Genomic DNA, 9,743 nt, shown 5'->3' with positions numbered 1-9,743 from the left:
AAACTCTTTCAACCACCCAAAGGTCACACCCGCTGTACATAAAATATTTAATATGTCCAAAAAAAGAGACCAAATTTGCATAACAGGAAATTCCCATTATAGCCTCACATCTTTTTCTTCACCCTAACTATTTAAGGGGTATATTTGGTATTTCACTCACTCCAAACCCGAACGCTTCCGGGTCCAACCCGGTTCTGTCTTTCACGTTATCCATGGGCCCCACGCAATAGCAATTTGATATCTACCATTTCGCTTAAAGGCTTAAATATCTACTTTAGCTGCCTTCGGCTTGTCGGCTACGGCTTCGGGTACGGCTTCAGCCACATTTGACGATCGGCTTTGAACTTCCGGCTCCACTAGCTCATCCTTAGCCGCCTTAATATTTCTCCTTTTAGGCGAGCCGGAAGCAGAAGAAGCCGAGCTTGACAGCTCGGGTGACGATGGTGATCTCCTTTTGGAAGTCACCCTAACCGGTTCCGGCTCATTCAAGCCGATCTTATGCGGAAAGTTCAACAAAGCCTTCGAGCCGCGCATCCTATATGCAGCTATATCATAAGCCGTTGCGGCTTCCACAGCCGTCTCATACGTCCCAAGCCACACCCTGGCGCCACTTTTAGCCGGGTCCCTTATCTCAGCCGCAAACTTCCCCCATGGCCTTTGCCGTACACCTCGGTAGTGTTTCCCTTTCGAAACCACTACCGCAGATGTAGAAACTGCTCCCGCTTTTTCTGTCTGTACAGAAGAAGAAGCGGGAGTGGGAGTTGCTGACAGAGATGTTGCTGACAAAGTTACTGACTCTATCTCTATCTCTGTCAGCAACTTCCCGGACTCCAGTTTAACTTCTTTTTTACCAGAGAAGTTAAACGGGGTCCATCCAACACTTACGGCATCCCGCAGGATGGCGTAAATCACCATATCCTCTGAATCATCGACCTTTAAAGGCAAGTCACCCCAGTGTTCAGTCAAGCATGGCATCAGGCTGCTGAAGCTTGTGCTTCGACAAAACGAAGGAATTTGCATCATTTTGTAAGACGATTTTTTGTTGTTTGAAAATTATAAGTGAGAAAATAATATTATTTGGGAAGAAGAAAGAGTGTGGTGGGATTATATATGGGGTGAATGAGGTGAAGTGTGTGAGGGGTAATTTGGTAATTTGGATAAGTGGATGGATGGTGCAGTGAAAGATCATTGTGGGCAAGTGGGCAAGTGGAGACGACAATGACAAAAACTAATGTTTTTTTATAAATCACGTGGTTAATGTATCGGCATTTAGGACGATGACGTCATGGCTTGACGCATCAATATTTATCTATAGAATATAAATTAATGCAAAATTAAAATAGTAATTTTAGATATTTTGGGATAATAATTTGCCCCGGGTACGTTGTAGTCAAGTGTTAATATCACAATAATAAGAGCGTGTATTTAGCTTTTGATATTACATTTTATTAGTTTGAGTAAATTGAGTTTAATTGACTGAGGTGAGTAGAACTGTTGAGTTAGATTGGATATGTGAATCTTTGATTGAAAAAGATGATATGACCCTAACGGAAGGTTTAATGGATTTATAGCAGAATGGAAAACGTTTCGCCAATGTTGCCAATGTCACTGCTGCAACAAAATGAAAAGCCAATTTACAAATTTAATAAGATCGTTTTGCCAACGTCTTTATTTTATAGATTTTTGAAAAAAAAAAATAAATCAATGTTGTAAAACAAATAAGCTACTATGATTCTCATAAGAAAATTACCTCTTAGAGCATTTTGAGTCTATTTCCTAAAAATGCGAGGGGTTTTGCATATTGTAAGATGAGTTTTTGAGTAAAAATAAGAGAAAATTCACTGTTCAACTGTAAATTTCAGAAAACAATGTTTGCTCCAATTGAATTTTTTAATATTTTTTTAAAGTGGTTGTGAATGGATGAAAGAGAACAAATAACGATAAATATATATATATAAAGTAATTAAAACGGAAAAGAAAAGAAAATTTAATAACTTTTAATGGAAGTAATTATATAAATATGAAAATTAATTTTATTGTGTCGGTGAGGATGGATTATAAATCAGTATATAGTCTGGTACACTATGCTATATATATTTTCCTATCAAGCATCATTGTTAGATTCCCTCCTGTTGGCTCCATTTAAATTATGCAAAATTCCTTTTTGCACATTTTTTATGCACCTGTTATCACACATGTTTTTGTCATGCACGTATGTTATGCATTTTTTTTAATTATAGTTGATTTTTTTTCAGATATTTTATGTCCGTTCAAAAAACAGTAATATTCTATGTTAATTTAGATAACAGTTTTTAGGAAGTTGCCGTTGTCTTACGTTATTATGTTTTAACTTAAGTTTCCTGAATAGGACTAACAGAAAAACAAAAGAAAATTTTAAAAAGTTTATGAAAATTTAGAAAGACATTGAGTAGCATTTTGTTTAAAAATTATTTGAAAATTAAAGTAGGGTGTCCATTATTTAAATCATACTAGATGACCTAAAATTCGAACTAAAATTTTAGTTTATACAAATCGAATTGTTATCAAATTCGAATGCAAATAGAATTTGAATGTAGGCATTTCAAACTGTTTCAATTCTAATAACCTGAATTTGTATTATATACATTCATATAACTTGCATATGATTTATAGTTGGAGCTTAAATATGATTTGTTAATTTTTGTTATAAGCTAAAATAAGAACAACTTCAACAAATAAATAAATTCATCGACCAGTTTACTAAAATGCTTAAGCTAGCTACTAGATCGCTAATCTTACATTAGCTTTTGATAATTTTGAATTCTTAAATATATATTTTTTTCTCTATTTTGGTCTTTTCGAATGGATTTGAATTCAAATAAGCTTAGTTGAATTGGGTTGTGCGGGCTTTATTCAAATCGAATTCAGTTTTAAGATTTCAAGTTCGAATAACCAAAATTCAATTCAATAAATACTTATACGTACAAAAACTATAGAGACTAAAACCAGTAAAAATAAAAAAACACGAAGCATAGTTATCTCCCTCATTTCAAAAAGAATAAATCACAGTTTATCTCATTCTCTTATTACATTTCTCGTATTAAAACATTGACAAGTTTAATGATTTTTTTTTATCATCTACTTATCCACTGCTATTAGATATGTGAAAATCTAATGTTTCTTATTATGAGTATAATATAAGTATCAGTTTTAGAAAATAAAATTGTATCTCAAAAATGAAAGGTAAAACATTAAAAACAAAAAAGAAAACATACAGACAAATATGAAGAATGTGACCTGTAAGGTTAAGCAAAAGTTGTAGATAAATTTAGAATAAGAAAATATGTTTCTTTTAAAGATATAGATAAAGATAAAGATAGAAGATAAGGATTAAAGATTTACACTATAAACGTTTTTAGAAATATCAATTATGCGTTTTATGATTTACCTCATTTGTTAGCAAACTCCCTTTACAACTGTTTTAATTTATTTATCCACCTATTAGTAGTTAATAACTTGCAAACATTGTTTAATCACCAACATTACTAATAAAATACTAGATTATGTATTTTATATAACTAAATAGACTAATAAAATACTAGATTATGTATAAGTTAAAAACGAATAGTGTCGTCTTGCAACATGGTGAGGTATACAACCTAGCTAGCTGTATTTATCTTCTTGTTACCTGATTTGTAGGGCCTGCATTTGAGTGTTTATAATAATGAGATGTCAAGGAGGGTTTTCCAGGTTTGATGGTTTTAACATCGTGTTAAGTAATACAGAAAACGATTGGTGGTTGATTGAAGATATCAAAACAACGGCTTTACTTTGGTACCGTTAAGAAAAACTAAAACAAGGCAATAGGGTATTATTTAATCACAAAAATAAAATATCCAAGATTCCTTGATAACTTTGCAGCCTTTTGATTAGTGTCGTATTGTTGATTAAATTATGAATAAATCTTCAATATATTCAAATTAAAGATATGTGGGTATTAATTAATTAGATATTGTCAATTTATGTTACATAAATTATTATTAATCGTTTGTCGTTTTCAAAACTTAGAAAACATGAATAAACAATTACGTTAACTTTAGGAGATTAGCTGGAAACATCGCAAAATATTTGTGTAAAACAAGATATCAATTTGTGTTTCTCTTTGTCTCATCTTAATTTTTGTCGTCAACAAAAATCATAGTTTCTTCTTTTGTTTGTAATCAATAATAGTAGTCATTTTAATCTAACATTTTAGAAATAAAAATGTTAGTATTTAGCGTTTATAAAATAGACATCCAAAACAAACTATTAGAAAAAGCCAAATAAGCATGACCAGTTAAGAAATATAAAATTTATTTAAAAATAACCAATAATAAGATAGCACTTCACGTGTACAACCTTAAGTAAATTCAACCAACGCTTTACACTTGCACCGAAAATAAAACATAAAAACAATCCCAGTGGTGAATCCATAAATTTTTTTTAAGTGGTGCACTACTTTTAAAGTCGGATGTAAAAAATTCTAGTTCAGTTCGAGGCTCGTGTCGGTTCGATAGTTTGGACAAAGCTCATTAGATAATTAAAATGCGATAAAACTAGCAATAAATTAAAACTAAAACTTAACAAATAATGTAGCAATTAACAACATAGAGAACAATTGACACATAACAAGAACCATTAACATTTAACAAATGAATCTAAAACCCTAAAATTAATATACGGCTTAATTAAAAAAAAGTTCTAAAAGTTTGTAAGGTGCATGGAATCAAACCTGCGACTTCCGGTTTACAAAGCTTTGAGCTTAACAACTAGACCAGCGCATTTTTTTGTATTTTGGGTGGTTCCTTCCTAATTTATAAGGTGGTTCACTCTAAATATCTATATATCAATATACTATTATTTTAAAACTCGGGTGATTCCGGAGAACCATTCGTTTGTTAACTGGATCCGCCCCTAAACAACCCCCACCAATCACAATCCTTCATCACCAACGTTGTGTGAAAAAGGTGATAAGTTAAATCATATAAAGAATCATGATGTAACACTATTTAATTGTGCATAAGATTATAATAAAGTCGATGATTATAAAAGCACTTAATATAACTTAATTTTAAATATAGAAGACGTCATGATTTCATGGATTATCAAGTATCAAAGATAGTCGGTTTTAAACAGAGGTAGCGTCTTTGCACATAATTGATTTTTCTAAAAGTATTTACATTGAAATCTCTATCTCTATCTGATCTTTATCTCTATGAGAAACATATTTTTCTAATTTATCTATAACTTTTGCTTAACCTCATGGGTTACATTCTTCATCTTTATCTCTATGTTTTCTTTTTTGTTTTTAATGTTTTCCCTTTCATTCTTGAGGTATAATTTTATTTTCGACAACAATGCTTACTATACTCATAATAAGAAGCATTAAATTTTGACATATTTAGTAGTCGTGGATAAGTAGATGATCAAAAAATCATTAAACTTGTCATTGTTGTTATAGGAGAAATGCAATAAAACTGTTAAAATGGACCAACATAAAATATTAGTTTTTTTTAATGGGCATAAAATATTTGTTGATTTGAAAAAAAAAATCAATTATAATTAAAAAAATTCATAACATATGTGCCTGAAAAAAAAAACATGTGCGATAAGAGGTGCATAAAAATGTGCAAAAAGGAATTTTGCATAAATGAAATGGAGACAACAAGAGGGAATCTAACAATGATGCTTGATAAGAAAATATGGCTACCATAGTATAATAGTGTATGAATTATAAAATCTGTTAGAATAGTGTCGTGATGTAAAATAGTGCGGTATACAACCTAGCTAGCTATATTCATCTTCTCGATGTGTGATTTGTAGGACCTGCATTTGAGTGTTTGTAATAATGAGATGCAAAGAAGGGTTTTTTAGTTGTTAGTTTGGTGGTTTTAACATCATGTTAGATAGCACGTTAAGCTATTGGATGGTTGATTAAAGATTTGAAGATATCAAAACAACGGCTTTACTTTGGGTCAAATATTGAGCAAAATTAGATTCTTTGAAGTGGTCTCAATGGTGCAAAATTAGATGTTATTACCTCCTTTTTATTTCTTTATAATATGCTACCGTTAAGAAAATAATAATAAAAGAAGACTATGGAGTACTATTTAATCATAAAAATAAAAAAAAAACATATTATTTGTTTGTTTATATTTTAAAAGGAATACTATAATGACAAAGTTTGCTTGCTTTTTTAATGATTTTGTAATAAGGAGTTCTTCTAGTTTTCAATTCGTGTGAGTATAAAAATTGACAAAAAAAAAATCTACATACGTTTATATCTTTTTTTTAATTTAATTAAATAATATAAATATAATATTTTTTTAAAATGAATTTTTTACTTATTTGTTCTAACAATTATAAGTTTATATAACGATTTATATATGTTTATAAATAATTAGTAAATACAAAAATAAAAGTTGATAAACACCATAAGTAAAATAAACGATAATATAATATTCGTAATGACTATTATATGTGGTATGTCTATAACTGTTTTTATAAGAAAATAAAATAATAGAAACGGTATAACTTATTCAATACATTAAGAGCATCTTCTTCATTTCCTCCCTAACCAAAATATGAAATCAATATAATATAAACATGCGCTTAATATTTTAGCTTAGACGTATGCTCGTGTAGGACAGAGGTCACATCTTACTTAAAAAATAAAATAAAAGCCAACAATACTCTCGTTAGTAATGGAAAATATCCTAGTACGATAATGTTTACAAAAATTGAATCGATCAAGTGAATAAAAAATTCAAGTTATCATATTCTAAAATTGAATTTTAGTCATAGTCACCTATGCTTCCTCTCACCCTCATGGAACCACCCTCAAATTCTATCCATTCTTATTATTTCTTCCACTATATATAACACTTCTTTTCCACTCAACAATTCATAGTATCAACTACTACTAGTAATAATAATAATAATCCATATCTTATTTATTCCATGGCATCACATGATGAATATTCAACTCTAGACTTAATCCGACAACACTTACTTGTAGATGATATATCATTCCTAGCAACATACCCTATTGTGTCCGATAATGATTCGAGCAGCTCGCTCGAATCCGATGTATTCAACAAATTATTATCTACTAGTTCGCCTTCGTCTTGTTCATCGCCATTCTTCGATGAACAATTCAAGTTTAACATGTTATCGGAGCAGGCAAATGATTCAAATGTTGGTTTTCATGAACCAAAGCTGTCGCTAAACATTTCGGCTGAGTGTGGTGAAAGGAGGCGTTATAGAGGCGTCAGGCAACGCCCGTGGGGAAAGTTTGCAGCAGAGATTCGTGATCCGAACAAGAAAGGAACTAGGGTTTGGCTTGGGACGTTTGACACTGCGGTTGAAGCAGCAAAGGCGTATGATAGGGCGGCGTTTAAGCTTCGTGGGAGTAAAGCGATACTAAATTTCCCGCTAGACGTTGGTAATTTAAAAGAGACGACAGAGATGCCGTTGGTGAAGTGTAATCGTCGTAAAAGGGTGGTTAGAGACGCTGATATGGAAGAGAGAGAAAGTAACGGCAAAAAAGGTTGGTTAGATATGCTGACGTGGAAGAAAGAGAAAGCAGCATCCGGAAAAAGGTGGTTAAAGATGCTGATGTGAAAAAGAGAGAAACTAACGGTTGTAAAACGATAGTAAGAGATGCTGAAGTTGACGCAGAAGAAAGAGAAAGTTGGAAGGAAACGGAAGCAGAATTAGAGACTACTGAAGCGACTTATTGGAATGTGGTTTGGGATAGCGTCGACAGTAACGGACAAGGTATATTCGAGGTGCCTCCGTTATCACCTTGCCCAACCGTTGGGTTTTGGTCGGATTGTATGGTTATCTAATGATGATGATTTAATGTTACTAATAACTTAACCATTAATATTATCTAAAGAGGGTGATGATGTGTTTAGTGTACAATGTACATAGAGGAAAGAGTAGCAATTTGCACAAACTCTTTATTTTTCTTTTTATTTTTTATGTTTATGTTTGCAACAACAATAATCATACCCAGTAAATCCCACATATAGTAAAATTATTAGTATGGTCTGGGGAGAATTGAATGTAAGCACACCTTACCTTTATCCCTAGAGAATAGAGATGCTGCTTCCAAAAGACCTCCAGCTCTAAAACAACCAACATAAAAGTAGAATAGTAAATAAAGTATAAAATAGGTTATTGGAAAAGTGTAATATTTAGTACTAACGAGAAAAAAATTATAAGGAAAATAATTATAAAATAACAGTATTAATAGTAAAAATAAACAATACTAGTGACAGAAAACAAATTATACTAAGTTGATAAGATTATGGCTCTAAGACATATTTCTAAACCAAAACTATATCATCCTCTAGAAGTCCTTAACCTTAATCATAAGTCTCCAAAAAGTCCTATCATCAACCATATCCTCTGAGAGATGCAGGTTTATCAAATCGTGCCTAATCGTCTCATCCGAAGTTAATTTGGGTCTACCTCTATCCCTTTCACCTTCTATAGTAATGTTTTTCTACTGATCTAACATTATATGTCGTTTGTCTTCTCTTCACGTGTCCAAACCACCTCAATCTCCCTTCCCTGTTTATGTTTCTATTTGCTATAAAATAACGAACAAAGGACTTTTATTTATAATGATAGTATTCGATTTTATTTTAATTACAAATTTTTAGTATCAACGAGGTAAGCCCCTCATTTTACTCTTATTTTACACATAAAGGTTTTCATATGTTCATTTAGACTTTCATTTGTTCGTTTTAAATGTGTCGTTTTTGGTTTTACCGAACGGGGCTAGCAACGACTAGTGGGCTTTTGTTTTCGATGACCGGGGTTATCAGAGACTCGTGAGATGATAAAGAAGGCGAGTCCCTCATCATAGTTTTCCTTTACTCGTTGTGATTTTCATTTGTTTGTTTCGACTGCAATTTGTTCGTTTGAAAAAGAATCACTTCTGTTTTCATATAACGAGACAAGCAACAATTTGTGATATTTTGATTTTAATGAACAGAGCTATCAGGGTATTTTGAGATGATTAAGGAGGTAGCCCTCATTCTACTCTTATTTTACATGTAGCATGGCATATATTTTGTCAAAAGAATTTAAACCATTCTGATTAAAAAAGAAAGAAGCTTTTTTTTAGTGATTTGTCTTTTCTATTTATTAAAACTTTACAGTTTACACCCTCATATTAAATAATAACGGCATCGTCCCACGTGTTACTAAACAAGATCTTATCTTAAAGGACAAATCTAACGACATAACATTATACCAACCTCCTGCTGTTCACTATTTTGATTTGATTATTTGTATAATAAAGTGAGAAAATCATCAATTATTTTATATCTTCGGCTTCTCGTTTAGAGATGCCTTAAGAGGGGTTAAAGCTTGATGCAGCATTTGGAAAGCTAGAATCGAAAGAATTTTCGAGAGTAGAGAGACAACATTGACTCGATTATAGGGGAAATTAAATTGTTAGGGTATCTTTCGTACAATCATAGGTCAAAAAAGGTCCTATAGATTGGACGAATTGGTGTAAGTTTCCGTTCATGTAAGTGTGGTTGTGGAGGGGGGCTTGGTTCGGCTTTTTCTGCCACTTGTTTATATAAAACCTTTCCAAAAAAAAAACATGAAAACATCACAAAAGTATTAATTATGTTAAAAAAAATAATGATGGAATAAGGGTTTGTTAGTCGATTGGTCATAACAAAAAATTGGTCGCAAAAGGT

At 31.7% G+C, this 9,743-nt stretch overlaps 2 protein-coding genes across 2 annotated transcripts; one reads left to right on the top strand and one right to left on the bottom strand.

Annotated features, from left to right (window-relative positions):
* Nucleotides 1-261: 261 nt before the first annotated feature.
* LOC143547997 (ethylene-responsive transcription factor 2-like) lies at nucleotides 262-1,042 on the bottom strand. The gene has a single exon (XM_077039275.1). The coding sequence runs from the start codon at nucleotides 1,021-1,023 to the stop codon at nucleotides 262-264; it is 762 nt and encodes a 253-aa protein (XP_076895390.1). The 5' UTR covers nucleotides 1,024-1,042.
* Nucleotides 1,043-6,978: 5,936 nt separating this feature from the next.
* LOC143547996 (ethylene-responsive transcription factor ERF105-like) lies at nucleotides 6,979-7,868 on the top strand. Its single transcript, XM_077039274.1, has 2 exons — nucleotides 6,979-7,552; nucleotides 7,594-7,868. Exons 1-2 carry the CDS (start codon nucleotides 6,979-6,981, stop codon nucleotides 7,866-7,868), a joined length of 849 nt encoding a protein of 282 aa, XP_076895389.1.
* Nucleotides 7,869-9,743: the final 1,875 nt, after the last annotated feature.

This window comes from Bidens hawaiensis, unplaced genomic scaffold, assembly GCF_021521415.1.
Source record: "Bidens hawaiensis isolate Kalapana, Puna unplaced genomic scaffold, B.hawaiensis_p1.1 tig00014899_1, whole genome shotgun sequence".
NCBI classification, from domain to species: Eukaryota; Viridiplantae; Streptophyta; class Magnoliopsida; order Asterales; family Asteraceae; genus Bidens; species Bidens hawaiensis.
Note: the sequence above shows the minus strand (reverse complement) of the source record. Positions and strands in the feature narration are given on the sequence as shown.

Bases quoted from the DNA above. Each gene is read 5' to 3' on its own strand.
- LOC143547997 (XM_077039275.1), bottom strand. From the start codon at position 1,023: ATGATGCAAATTCCTTCGTTTTGTCGAAGCACAAGCTTCAGCAGCCTG.
- LOC143547996 (XM_077039274.1), top strand. From the start codon at position 6,979: ATGGCATCACATGATGAATATTCAACTCTAGACTTAATCCGACAACAC. The intron at 7,553-7,593 runs GTAACGGCAAAA...CTGACGTGGAAG, and splicing joins TGATATGGAAGAGAGAGAAA to AAAGAGAAAGCAGCATCCGG.